We start from the raw sequence: 12,716 nt of genomic DNA on the forward strand, positions 1-12,716 counted from the left end.
CCTATGGCCGCCCGCCGCGCGCGCCTCCCCGTCCCGGATCATCGCCCTCAGAGCGCAGGGCGCGCGGGGGAGCCCGGGCGCGAGGCGCTTGCAGCCCCAGGCCAGTGACTCTTGACCTCGCCGCTGGGAGTCACCGCAACCCGGCGTCCGCGTTGGCCGGCCTAGGCGCCGGCCCAGAGGCTAGCCCAGGGGCTGCCCGAGGGGGACCGGAAGTGCCCGCGATCCTAATCCTCGGGAACCATCTGGCGGCCGCTTGGGTCCACTGCAGGGGGCTCCCGAGCTGCGCCCAGCTTGGAGCGGCCCCACCCTCGTTCCCGCGTGCTCCGCCGGCCTCCTCTCAGTCACTGGGACTATGCATTTTGCCCACTCAGACCATGGCTATGCTAAATACCCATCCTTGGTTAGTGAAACTCTAGGCACTCTCCTGGGAAACACCCCGGCAACCCAGACGAATTTCAACATCACTTTCTCGAAGATCTCAGCATTTTGGAGTGACGATGGAGTTCTGACAAAAATTTTTGAAGAACCACTCTGAGAGTGTCTTCAATTTTAGTGACTACCTTCGCATTGAACTTCTGACCTTTCGTTAAATAAGAATTATGTTGGAAGTAAATATCCGGATCTTTTTGGGTCTAGCACCTTGCTTTTTTTTTTCTTACAAAATAACCCTCCTTACTCCCCACCTCCCTCAACTTTTCTGCAATTTCTCCTTCCCGAATCACCAAAATGGAATGTACAAGGTTTAATGTGAGTACATAATGAGGGAAGGGTTTCAGACAACCTTTCACTTTAAAAAAAATTCTTTACTGGTTATTAAAATGGATGAACAGATTCATTCATTCAGTACAAATTTACTGAGTACTTCCTGGATGATTATTAACTCACTGCCAAATGGCTGTCTTTTAAGTTTACTTAATAGGTTGGTCAAGGAGCCACTGCTTTTATCTAGGTCCCGGCAGCAAAAGGCTGAGATAACCCGATAAAATCTTTGTGCTAGCAGCTAAATAACGAAAAGGGAGTGTTGAGAGGTGACAGCATGCTGGCAGCCCTCACAGCCCTTGCTCACTCTTGGTGCCTCCTCGGCCTCTGCGCCCACTCTGGCCACGCTTGAGGAGCCCTTCAGCCTCCCGCTGCACTGTGGGAGCCCCTTCCTGGATGGCCGAGGCCTGAGCCGGCTCCCTCAGCCTGCAGGGAGGTGTGGAGGGAGAGGCACTGGTGGGAATCGGGGCTGCGTGCGGTGTTTGCAAGCCAGCTAGAGTTCCAGGTGGGCATGGTCTTGGCTGGGCCTGCACTCAAGAGCGGCCAGCTGGCCCCGCCGGCCCTGGGCAGTGATGTGTCCGGAATTGGTGGGTTCTTGGTCTCACTGACTTCAAGAATGAAGCCGCGGACCCTTGCGGTGAGTGTTACAGCTCTTTTTTTTTTTTTTTTTGAGACAGAGTCTCGCTCTGTCGCCCAGGCGGGGTTTCACCATGGTCTCGATCTCCTGACCTCGTGATCTGCCCGCCTCGGCCTCCCAAAATGCTGGGATTACAAGCGTGAGCCACCGCGCCCGGCCGTGTTACAGCTCTTAAAGTGGCGCATCTGGAGTTTGTTCCTTCTGATGTTCGGATGTGTTCGGAGTTTCTTCCTTCTGGTAGGTTCGTGGTCTCGCTGGCTCAGGAGTGAAGCTGCAGACCGTCGCTGTGAGTGTGACAGTTCTTAAGGTGGCGTGTCTGGAGTTGTTCATTCCTTCCGGTGGGCTCGTGGTCTTGCTGGCTTCAGGAGTGAAGCTGCAGACCTTCGCGGTGAGTGTTACAGCTCATAAAAGCAGTGTGGACCGAAAGAGTGAGCAGTAGCAAGATTTATTGCAAAGAGCGAAAGAACAAAGCTTCCACAGTGTGGAAGGGGACCCCAGCGGGTTGCCACTGCTGGCTCAGGCAGCCTGCTTTTATTCTCTTATCTGGCCCCACCCACGTCCTGCCGATTGGTAGAGCCGAGTGGTCTGTTTTGACAGGGTGCTGATTGGTGCGTTTACAATCCCTGAGCTAGACATAAAGGTTCTCCACATCCCCATCAGATCAGTTAGATACAAAGTATCGACACAAAGGTTCTCCAAGGCCCCACCAGAGCAGCTAGATACAGAGTGTCAATTGGTGCATCCACAAACCTCGAGCTAGACACAGGGTGCTGATTGGTGTGTTCACAAACCTTGAGCTAGATACAGAGTGCCGATTGGTGTATTTACAATCCCTGAGCTAGACATAAAGGTTCTCCACATCTCCACCAGACTCAGGAGCCCAGCTGGCTTCACCCAGTGGATCCCGCACCAGGGCTGCAGGTGGAGCTGCCTGCCAGTCCTGCCCCATGCGCTCGCACTCCTCAGCCCTTGGGTGGTCGATGGGACCGGGCGCCATGGAGCAGGGGGTGGCGCTCGTCGGGGAGGCTCAGGCCGCACAGGAGCCCATGAAGGGGGTTGGAGGCTCAGGCATGGCAGGCTGCAGGTCCTGAGCCCTGCCCCATGGGAAGGCAGCTAAGGCCCAGTGAGAAATTGAATGCAGCACTGGTGGGCTGGCACTGCTGGGGGACCCAGTACACCCTCCGCAGCCGCTGGCCTGGGTGCTAAGCCCCTCATTGCCTGGGGCCAGCAGGGCTGGCCGGCTGCTCCGAGTGAGGGGCCCGCCAAGCCCACGCCCACCTGGAACTCCAGCTGGCCCGCAAGCGCCACGCACAACCCCGGTTCCTGCTTGCGCCTCTCCCTCCACACCTCCCTGCAAGCTGAGGGAGCCGGCTCCTGCCTTGGCCAGCCCAGAAAGGGGCTCCCACAGTGCAGCGGTGGGCTGAAGGGCTCCTCAAATGCCACCAAAGTGGGAGCCCAGGCAGAGGAAGTGTGGAAAGCAAGTGAGGGCTGTGAGGACTGCCAGCACGCTGTCACCTCTCAATCCTCCCTCTAAATAGGACACCCAACTGCTGTTGGGAATTTGGCCGATGACCGCTCTAGCTACTTCCTGCTGGATAGGGGTGAAGAAGGGGCCCTGTAGTTGTAGTGTCCTTCAGAGGGGAATTCTCTAGGCCAGGGGAAGTGTCAGCAGGTCGGTCCAGGGGTCCTCGGTAGAAGTTGTTAGTTGAACTCATTTGGGGTTCCATTTGTAAGACCATCTGTAGCTTGATGGCCTCGATTCTAGAGGAAACAAATTTGACAAGAAGGTTAAAAATACAGGGCCCAAAGGCGAGTAACAGCAAGATGGCTGCCACGGGACCTAGAAAGGGGAGAAGCCATGTTGCCCAACTCTAGAGGTTGGTATAAGAATTTGAAAGGCATTGTCTGATTTCAGAAGCCTTTTCCTGTAAATGCCGGGTGGCATCTCGTACTATCCCTGACTGGTTAGTGTAAAAACAACACTCTTCCCCTAAGAAGGTGCAGAGTCCTCCTTTCTCAGCAGTGAGGAGGTCTAGGCCTCAGCGGTTTTGGAGAGTCACTGCTGCCAAAGAGTCTATTTGGGATTGTAAAGTAAGGATAGATTTCGTTATTTCTTGCAAACTGTTTGAGAGGCAGATATGGGTTGAAGATCCACATAAGTAGAATATGCCTTGGCTGGGTAGATAGAAATTTACCCTGGCTTTTAAAGGAATGGGATACACTGTTTTTTCTTTACTACTTCTATCTCTGTCTTTCTCTCTGACTTCTTCTTTGTCTCTTCCTCTCTGTCTCTCTTTGACTTCCTGTCTCTTTCTTTCCTTTCTGCTGCCTCTGCTAGCTGCTTATGCTGCTGTTCTCCCCTCTCCTTCCCATTTTGATGGCTTTGTCAGTGTAAGATTCCCACCTCTTTGTGTTTTTGCATTGTGTGACTGGGCAGGCATTTTTTGCCCTTCCAAATTGTCCTTCCAATGCCCAGACTTCAGGGTTGATTCCCTCCTCAAGTAGGGGAAAACAAATGGGTAATTTGTTCCCCATATTCATGTAGATAATAGCTCCAGCCTTGGCTAATATATCCCTCCCTAATAAGGGGATAGGACTTTCAGGCATAACAAGAAAGGCATGTGAAAAGAGCAAAGTCTCCCAATTACAATTGAGGAGGTGGAAGAAATACCTGGTTACAGGCTGTTCCCGGATTCCTCGGATGGTAACAGACCTTGAGGACAGTCGTCCAGGACAGGAGAGTAACATTGAGAAGTCCGCGCCAGTGTCCAGGAGGAAGTCAATTTCCTGGCCCTCAATAGTTAAACATACCCGGGGCTCAGTGAAGGTGATGACATGAGCTGGCGCTTGCCCCGGGCACCCTCAGTCCTGTTGTTGGATCATCTGGTTGGGGGTGTCTGACCCAGGGAACCTTCATCCTCTGGGGCAGTGCATCTTCCAGTGATTTCCTCAGCATAGTGGAGATGGACGAGGGGGCAGCTTGTTTCTCAAAGGACAATCTTTTTTAAAGTATCCTAGTAAACCACAGTGATAACAAGCCCTACCATGTGATTGGCCTGTTTCATTTTCTGTCCTCTCTGAACCACCAAGGTTTGTTTGTCTGAGGGCCATGACTAAGGCTGCAGCCTTTCTCTGATCTCGCTTTTCCTTTTGGGCCTGTTCCTCTTGGTCCCTATTATAGAACACTGAGGTTGCCAGGTTTAATAATGTCTCTAGATTTTGTTCAGGGCCCAGGGCTTGCTTTTGGAGCTTTCTCCTGATTTCTGCAGCTGATTGGGTAATAAACTTATCTTTTAGAATAAGTTGACTCTCGAGTGATTCGAGTGACAGGGGAGTATATTTTCTTAAAGCCTCTTGTAGCCGCTTGAGGAAGGCAGAAGGATTTTCTTCCTTTCCCTGAGTTATGGTGGACATCATTGAATAATTCATGGGCTTTTTTCTAATTCTCCTTAGTCCTTCTAGAACACAGGTCAACAGATGTTTATGACTCCAGTCCCCATGATCTGAGTCAAGGTCCCAGTGGGGATCCGTACTGGGGGTGGCTTGCTGACTGGTGGGGAATTTGTCCCTTTCTTCAGCTGTCATTCTGTCATTTACTTGACTAAGATACCAAGTATCTCCAAACTCTCGGGCTGCAGCTGAAGCCGCATTCTTTTCATTAAAGGCCAGGGTTTGATCTAACAGTAGCATGACATCTCTCCAAGCGAGGCGAAAGGTTTGCCCTAGACCCTGTAGGACATCTATGTACCTATCAGGATCATCTGAAAACTTCCCCAGGTCTGCCTTGATCTGTTTTAAATCAGAGAGGGAGAAGGGGACAGGTACCCGGGTTGCGCCAAATTCCCCTCCTCCTACAGCTTGAAGGGGACATAACCGATAGCCCGGGGGTTTTTGTCATCCTTTGGAGATTTCTTTGCTTATTTCCTTCTGGGCAGGGGAGATTAGAGAAGGATTATCATTAATAGGAAGGGGAGCTATAGGGAGGCTAGGATATGGGGGTAAGCTGAGGGATCCTCCTGTGGGATGTAAATTGTAAGCTTTGCATAGTTGTGTATTCTCCCTCAATGAAAAGAAAGCTTGGACATAAGATATTTCACTCCATTTGCCTTCCCTCTTACAGAAAAGATCAAGCTGCAGGATAGTATTGTAATTTGTACTTCCCTCAGGTGGCCATTTTTCCCCATCAGAGAGAGAGTATCGGGGCCAAGCTGTAGTGCAGAAAAAAGTGAGCTGCCTCTTTTTCAGGGTTTGTGGGTCAAATTGGTCCCAATGGCTTAGGATGCATTTCAAGGGTGAGCCTGTTGATGCCTGAGTGTTTCCCATCTGAAAGACAAAACTGCCCATGGTTTTGGTTTGTTTTGTTTCTGCCCCTGCCCAAGAACCCACAACGGTCCCTGGACCCTGCTGATCAGAATAGTTGCACCCACCGACGCAGCAGCAGAAACAACCCCTGCCCTAGAACCCACAACGGTCCCTGGACCCTGCTGATTGGAATAGTTGTGCTCACCGATGCAGCAGCAGAAACACTAGTTTTCCTCCCAGACCACATGGAGGACCGAGGAAGGTTGGATTTAGTGGTCCTTACCGATGCATTCTCGAAAACCTGCACCCTTGCCTGTCCTCCTAGACCACAAGGAGGACCGACCGAGAAAATCAGATTTAGTGGCCCTTACCGACGCATTCTCGAAAACCTGTTAGAGTCCTAAGCATTCTCCTGTTAGTATTGGGATGTTACCCCTTTCCTATAAAGATGTTATGCCCCAAAAATGAAGAGGAGGGCCATACCCTGAGGGAGGGAAGGGATGTCCAGGGTTGGAAGAGTGACACCTTTTGTCCTCACTTATATGAATAGGAAGGATACAATTTCTGAGGCTCCCCATATCCTAGCTTCAGGAATAGCTTTTGTTAGGCCTATTAGTCTGAGGAGGGATCCTAAAATTCTAGGTAGTCCTTACTACAATGAGGCTTTGGGCAAAAATTATGTCTTTCTAATTGGTGAGCCTGGGTGCCTAAAGAAGGTAACAGAGTCCTGGAGTTTATACTAGAGATCATTCTTATAGGAGAAACTAGAAAAGCACCAGAGACAGGTAGCAATTTTTAGAAGCGGGTCTAACCTCAGAGAAGAGAGGCAAGAGGAAGTCTGTCTGGCAGGCATTAGGACCCAGGGGTCAAGGGTCAGGACAGATAGGATAGATGGGTGAGTCTCGCTTGGGTGATATGCTTTTGAGAGTTCCGCTCATGGCTGCAGGGTCAACCAACATGTTGTCGGGACCCCGGAGCTGCATGGCTTTCCTCTCTGTCGACTCTCGGCTCAGCCCAGAAGTACAGGAAAAGCAGAAGCTGGTTCTAGGCAAACCAACGGTTCCAACTCCAAAGAGTCGGGGGTTGTTAGAGAGCCCTTTCCCAGAAAGCCTGACACCCGTGTCTTTAGTCCAGTGGCTGCACTAGTTGCTTTTAACTGGCTGACAGGTGCCCAGTATTTAGCCCCCAAATTCTAAGGAAAAATAGGACAGAATAGCAAGCTAAAGGGGCCAATGGTACTCACTGCTTGGCGATACGTGATGGTCTCGCTGCTCGGCGATAGGCGATGGTCTCAGCACTCGGCGATTGTCTCACCACTTGGCGATAGGCAAAAGTCCCATCTCGGTCGCCAAAATGTGTCTGGAATTGGTGGGTTCTTGGTCTCACTGACTTCAAGAATGAAGCCGCGGACCCTCGCGGTGAGTGTTACAGCTCTTAAGATGGCACATCTGGAGTTTGTTCCTTCTGATGTTCGGATGTGTTCGGAGTTTCTTCCTTCTGGTGGGTTAGTGGTCTCTCTGGCTCAGGAGTGAAGCTGCAGACCGTCGCGGTGAGTGTGACAGTTCTTAAGGTGGCGTGTCTGGAGTTGTTCATTCCTCCCGGTGGGCTCGTGGTCTCGCTGGCTTCAGGAGTGAAGCTGCAGACCTTCGCAGTGAGTGTTACAGCTCATAAAAGAAGTGTGGACTCAAAGAGTGAGCAGTAGCAAGATTTATTGCAAAGAGCGAAAGAACAAAGCTTCCACAGTGTGGAAGGGGACCCCAGCGGGTTGCCACTGCTGGCTCAGGCAGCCTGCTTTTATTCTCTTATCTGGCCCCACCCACGTCCTGCTGATTGGTAGAGCCGAGTGGTCTGTTTTGACAGGGTGCTGATTGGTGCGTTTACAATCCCTGAGCTAGACATAAAAGTTCTCCGTGTCCACATCAGATCAGTTAGATACAGAGTATCGACACAAAGGTTCTCCAAGGCCTCACCAGAGCAGCTAGATACAGAGTGTCGATTGGTGCACTCACAAACCTCGAGCTAGACACAGGGTGCTGATTGGTGTGTTTACAATCCCTGAGCTAGACATAAAGGTTCTCCACATCTCCACCAGACTCAGGAGCCCAGCTGGCTTCACCCAGTGGATCCTGCACCGGGGCTGCAGGTGGAGCTGCCTGCCAGTCCCGTGCCATGTGCTCGCACTCCTCAGCCCTTGGGTGGTCTATGGGACTGGGCGCCGTGGAGCAGGGGGTAGTGCTCGTCGGGGAGGCTCCGGCCGCACAGGAGCCCATGGAGAGGGTGGGAGGCTCAGGCATGGCGGGCTGCAGGTCCCGAGCCCTGCCCCATGGGAAGGCAGCTAAGGCCCGGTGAGAAATCGAGTGCAGAGCCGGTGGGCTGGCACTGCTGGGGGACCCAGTACACCCTCTGCAGCTCCTGGCCCGGGTGCTAAGCCCCTCATTGCCCAGGGCCGGCAGGGCCGGCCGGCTGCTCCAAGTGAGGGGCCGCCAAGCCCACGCCCACCCGGAACTCCAGCTGGCCCGCAAGCACCACGCGCAGCCCCGGTTCCCACTCACGTCTCTCCCTCCACACCTCCCTGCAAGCTGAAGGAGCCGGCTCCGGCCTTGGCCAGCCCAGAACGGGGCTCCCACAGTGCAGTGGTGGGCTGAAGGGCTCCTCAAGTGCCGCCAAAGTGGGAGCCCAGGCAGAGGAGGCGCCGAGAGCAAGCGAGGGCTATGAGGACTGCCAGCACACTGTCACCTCTCAGTGAGGGGCTTAGCACCCAGGCCAGCAGCTGTGGAGGGTGCACCCGGTCCCCCAGTAATGCCAGCCCACAGGCGCTGTGCTCCAATTCTCCCTGGGCCTCAGCTGCCTCCCAGCAGGGCGGGACTCAGACCTGCAGCCAGCCATGCCTGAGCCTCCCCCACCACCCACTGACCCACTCATCCACCAGTGGGCTCCTGCGCAGCCCAAGCCTCCCTGACAGGCGCTGCCCCCTGCTCCACAGCGCCCAGTCCCATCTACCACCCAAGGGCTGAGGAGTGTGGGCGCAGGGCGCAGGACTGGCAGGCAGCTCCACCTGTGGCCCCGGTGCGGGATCCACTGGGTGAAGCCAGCTGGGTTCCTGAGTCTAGTCGGGACTTGGAAAACCTTTATGTCTAGCTAAGGGATTGTGAACACACCAATCAGCACCCTGTGTCTGGCTCAGGGTTTGTGGATGCACCAATGGGCATTTTGTACTTAGCTAATCTGGTGGGGACTTGGAGAATCTTTATCTGTAGCTAAGGGATTGTGAATACACCAATGGGCACTCTGTATCTAGCTCAAGGTTTGTAAATGCACCAATCAACACTCTGTGTGTAGCTCAGGGTTTGTAAATACACCAATCAGCACCCCGTATCTAGCTAATCTAGTGGGGACTTGGAGAACTTTTGTGTCTAGCTCAGGGATTGTAAACGCACCAATCAGCACCCTTTCAAAATGGACCAATCAGCTGTCTGTAAAACAGACCAATTGGCTCTCTGTAAAATGGACCAATCAGCAGGGTGTGGGTGGGGCCAGATAAGAGAATAAAAGCAGGCTGCCCAGCCAGCAGTGGCAACCCCCTTGGGTACCCTTCCACACTGTGGAGGTTTTGTTTTCTCGTTGTTTGGGTCCACACTGCATTTATGAGCTATGACACTACTGCAAAGGTCTGCAATTTCTCTCCTGAGGCCAGCGAGACCAAGAACCCACAGAGAGGAATGAACAAGTCCAGACGTGCTGCCTTAAGAGCTGTAACACTCACCGCCAAGGTGTGCAGCTTCACGCCTGAAGCCAGCCTGAGACCACTAACCCACCAGAAGGAAGAAACTCTGAACACATCCGAACATCAGAAGGAAAAAACTCTGGACACACTGCCTTTAAGAACTGTAACACTCACCGCGAGTGTCTGCGGCTTCATTCTTGAAGTAAGTAAGACCAAGAACCCACCAATTCTGGACACAGTATCATTAGTAAACCTGTTAGAAACCGAAGAGGCAAAATGCTTCTGGATTTAGAGATTTCAGGTAGTTGAAATCCAACTTGATGGCTTAATAGCTGGGTGTCTTTGGACAAGTTAATTAACCTTTCTGTGTATTGGTTTTCTCACAGGCCTGTTGACAGGAATAAATTAGCTAATCTGTATTAAACTAATGAGTGCAGTGGTCTGCACATTGTAAAAACACTTTATGAACATTAGCTGTTTTTGTTAGTAACAAATGCATTTAAGCAAACCTTAAGGCCTAAGCCTCCAAATGTTTTTGATTAGAGAAGCCATTTGGCAACTTTTAAGGCATGTTCTCAGTTAATCCATGCACACAGATCCTTATCTGTTTGAGTTTGTCCATTCTAAAAGTAGTTGTCCCTGAATTTTTATAGAAGTTAACAAGCACTAAAAACATTTAAATAAGGTGTAGATCAAAGTAAATTGTGACTTGTAACTAGATATATTGATGTTCCTGGGGACTTCAGGCTTTTTTTGATAGGGGGAGGGCTCTAACTGAGCATGGTTTCCTCAGATACTTAGAAGAAAATTAAAACTTTGGCCAGGCGCGGTGGCTCACGCCTGTAATCCCAGCACTTTGGGAGGCCAAGGTGGGTGGATCACCTGAGGTCAGGAGTTCGAGACCTGCCTGACCAACATGGCAAAACCCCACCTCTACTAAAAAATACAAAAATTAGCCGTGTATGGTGGCAGGTGCCTGTAATCTCAGCCACTGGGGAGGCTGAAGCATGAGAATTGCTCGAACCTGGGAGGCGGAGGTTGCAGTGAGCCAAAGCTGAGATCACGCCACTGCACTCCAGTGGGGGATTGAGCTGGGGGATAGAGCGAGACTCTGTCTCAATTTAAATTTCTTCCCTTTGGTAGTAGGAACCTGTTTGGTCAAAGGAATTTGGAGTCCTGGGCCAAGGAAAAGACTAAAGGTTTTTGTAAGCACGTTGATGCACCAGTCTGTGATTTATAGTATTACTCACAGGCTTTTTATTTTATTTTATTTTATTTTGAGAGACAGAGTGTCTAGAGTCTCGCTTTGTTGTCCAGTCTTGAATGCAGTGGTGCCAACCATAGCTCACTGCAGCTTTGTCCTCCTGAGCTCAAGCGTTTCTCTCACCTCAGCTTCCCGGGTAGCTGGGACTACAGGTGAACACCACTACACCAGGATAATTTTTTAAAATACCTTGTAGAGACGCATCTCCCTATGTTGCCCAGGCTAGTCTTGAACTCCTGGCTTCAAGTAGTCCTCCCACTTTGGCATCTGAAAGTGCTGAGAATACAGGCATGAGCCACTGTGCCTGGCCTCACACAGGCATTTTTAAAAATACATAATTAATTGTTTTTTTTACTCCCTTTCCAATCAGTGGTAACACAATTTAAGGAAGCCAAACTGAAGAGACGTGAGAGCATCAAATCCTAAGGTGCAGGTTTTCAACCCTTAAACAGTTTGCTGAATTTTCTATTTGGCCTGCCCTGGAGTTGTACTGGTGAGATGGTTGGGGGTGCTGATTGATTACAAGCTGGCTGATGATTCAGGCCAGATGGAGAGGCAGAGAAATGGCACATCAGGGCAGGCTAATGGAATGCAGGGGCACTGGGGGTCATGATCAGAAAATGCAAGAAGAATATAGTCACAGTGGTGGGAAAGGGACGAGCAAGGGTTAAGTTGGGAAGAGCTTACCAGACAACAGAAGCTGAAAACTGAAGGTAAATTTGATTGCTAGAGAAACCAGACTTTGAATTTGTCAAGCACCAACAGCAGAAGGCTTCGCCTGAGGGACTAAGATAAATGAGCAAGGTTCATAGCTCAGTGCTGCCTTTTTAGAAGCTTGGCTTAGGACTGCCCAAGGACAGAATTAAAGACACCAGATTCTTTCTCCAAACATTTACTGAATTCTTACTCTGTTCTAGGAACTGTAATTGATTTAAAAAGATAACTACAACAAGTCGCTACTCTTGAAAAGCAACTGTTTGTACATTAAGATGTCAACAATTTCAGATAATACAATGTTTGTGGCAGAGGCACGTACAAGCTGCTAAGGAAAGCAGAGAGAAGGAAGTCTTTCTTTTCTTCTCCTCTCCCCTCCCCTCCCCTCTCCTTTTCTTTTCTTGAGTATCCCTTATCTGAAATGCTTGGGAACAGAAGTATTTGGGGGTTTTGGATTTCTTTACATTTTGGAATATTTGCATATACATAATAAGGTATCTTGGGGATGGAACCCAATCCTAAACATGAAATTAATTTACATTTCATATATGCCTTATGCACATAGCCTGAAAGTAATTTAATACAATATTTAAAATAATTTTGTGCATGAAACAAAGTTCGTGTACATTGAACCACCCATGTAGGCCCTCTGTGGTTGTTTGGCATCATCATCATTCCTGACTCTGAGTTTATATGCTACTGATAGGCAATCATTTTCTTATAATTATTCACACATTGTACTTAACAGTAAAATATTTTGTTAATCATTAGTACAGTGAAGAAATAATGTGTTTAGGTCAACTGAGCAGCACAGCAGCATCACCACAATATCTGTATCAGCTGTTAAACAACAGTAACAGCAAGCAATGGCAGGATTTCAGTCTCTAGATATGATGCTGTGTTTTCATTAAGGTTATGTAGACCATATTTTATATTTTAGGTGAGAAGAAATGTCAGAAGCAGTTGAAGGACCAGAAAGTGGGTCCCATAGGGATGAGGAGTCAATCTGCTGGATGGATTTTAAAAATCTTTCCTCCAGTCATCTGCCTCACCTCATTAACAATGGTTTTTGTCTGAGACGGCACTCTTTGATTTCATAAGCTGACATGGTTTCTTGTTCTCTTATACATGCATGCTGCTCTAGTGCTTAAAAAAGCCCGTCACAGATTTTCACCATGTCAGCTATAGACACTTTTCCTGCTGAGTTAACATCATCTTTATCATCCACTTGTGGCATCATTTTGGTGCTCAAAAAGTTTCAGATTTTGGAGCATTTTGGATTTCAAATTTTTGGATTAGAGATGTGCAACTTGTAC

At 50.0% G+C, this 12,716-nt stretch overlaps 3 protein-coding genes across 4 annotated transcripts in view; 1 reads left to right on the forward strand and 2 right to left on the reverse strand.

The window, feature by feature from the left end:
- Positions 1 to 221, reverse strand: part of AADAT (aminoadipate aminotransferase) — a 30,086-nt gene extending 29,865 nt beyond the window's left edge. For both annotated transcript variants that reach the window (XM_055276408.2, XM_055276406.2), the window contains exon 1: positions 117 to 221. The gene's annotated coding sequence lies outside the window, so the exon portion shown is untranslated. The remainder of the gene's footprint in view (positions 1 to 116) is intronic.
- Positions 222 to 575: 354 nt separating this feature from the next.
- The window catches only part of LOC134736522 (DNA dC->dU-editing enzyme APOBEC-3G-like), a 236,517-nt gene continuing 224,376 nt past the window's right edge, over positions 576 to 12,716 (forward strand). The window contains exon 1 of the mRNA XM_063638414.1: positions 576 to 747. Within this exon, the coding sequence (XP_063494484.1) occupies positions 727 to 747 (21 nt within the window). The 5' untranslated portion in view covers positions 576 to 726. The remainder of the gene's footprint in view (positions 748 to 12,716) is intronic.
- On the reverse strand, positions 2,731 to 6,319 carry LOC134736436 (uncharacterized). Its single transcript, XM_063637796.1, is given in 4 exon segments — positions 2,731 to 3,157; positions 4,068 to 4,189; positions 4,299 to 4,395; positions 4,533 to 6,319. Coding segments are annotated over 4 exon segments (1,611 nt in total). The 5' UTR covers positions 5,741 to 6,319; the 3' UTR covers positions 2,731 to 2,973.

This window comes from Symphalangus syndactylus, chromosome 4, assembly GCF_028878055.3.
Source record: "Symphalangus syndactylus isolate Jambi chromosome 4, NHGRI_mSymSyn1-v2.1_pri, whole genome shotgun sequence".
Lineage (NCBI taxonomy): Eukaryota > Metazoa > Chordata > Mammalia > Primates > Hylobatidae > Symphalangus > Symphalangus syndactylus.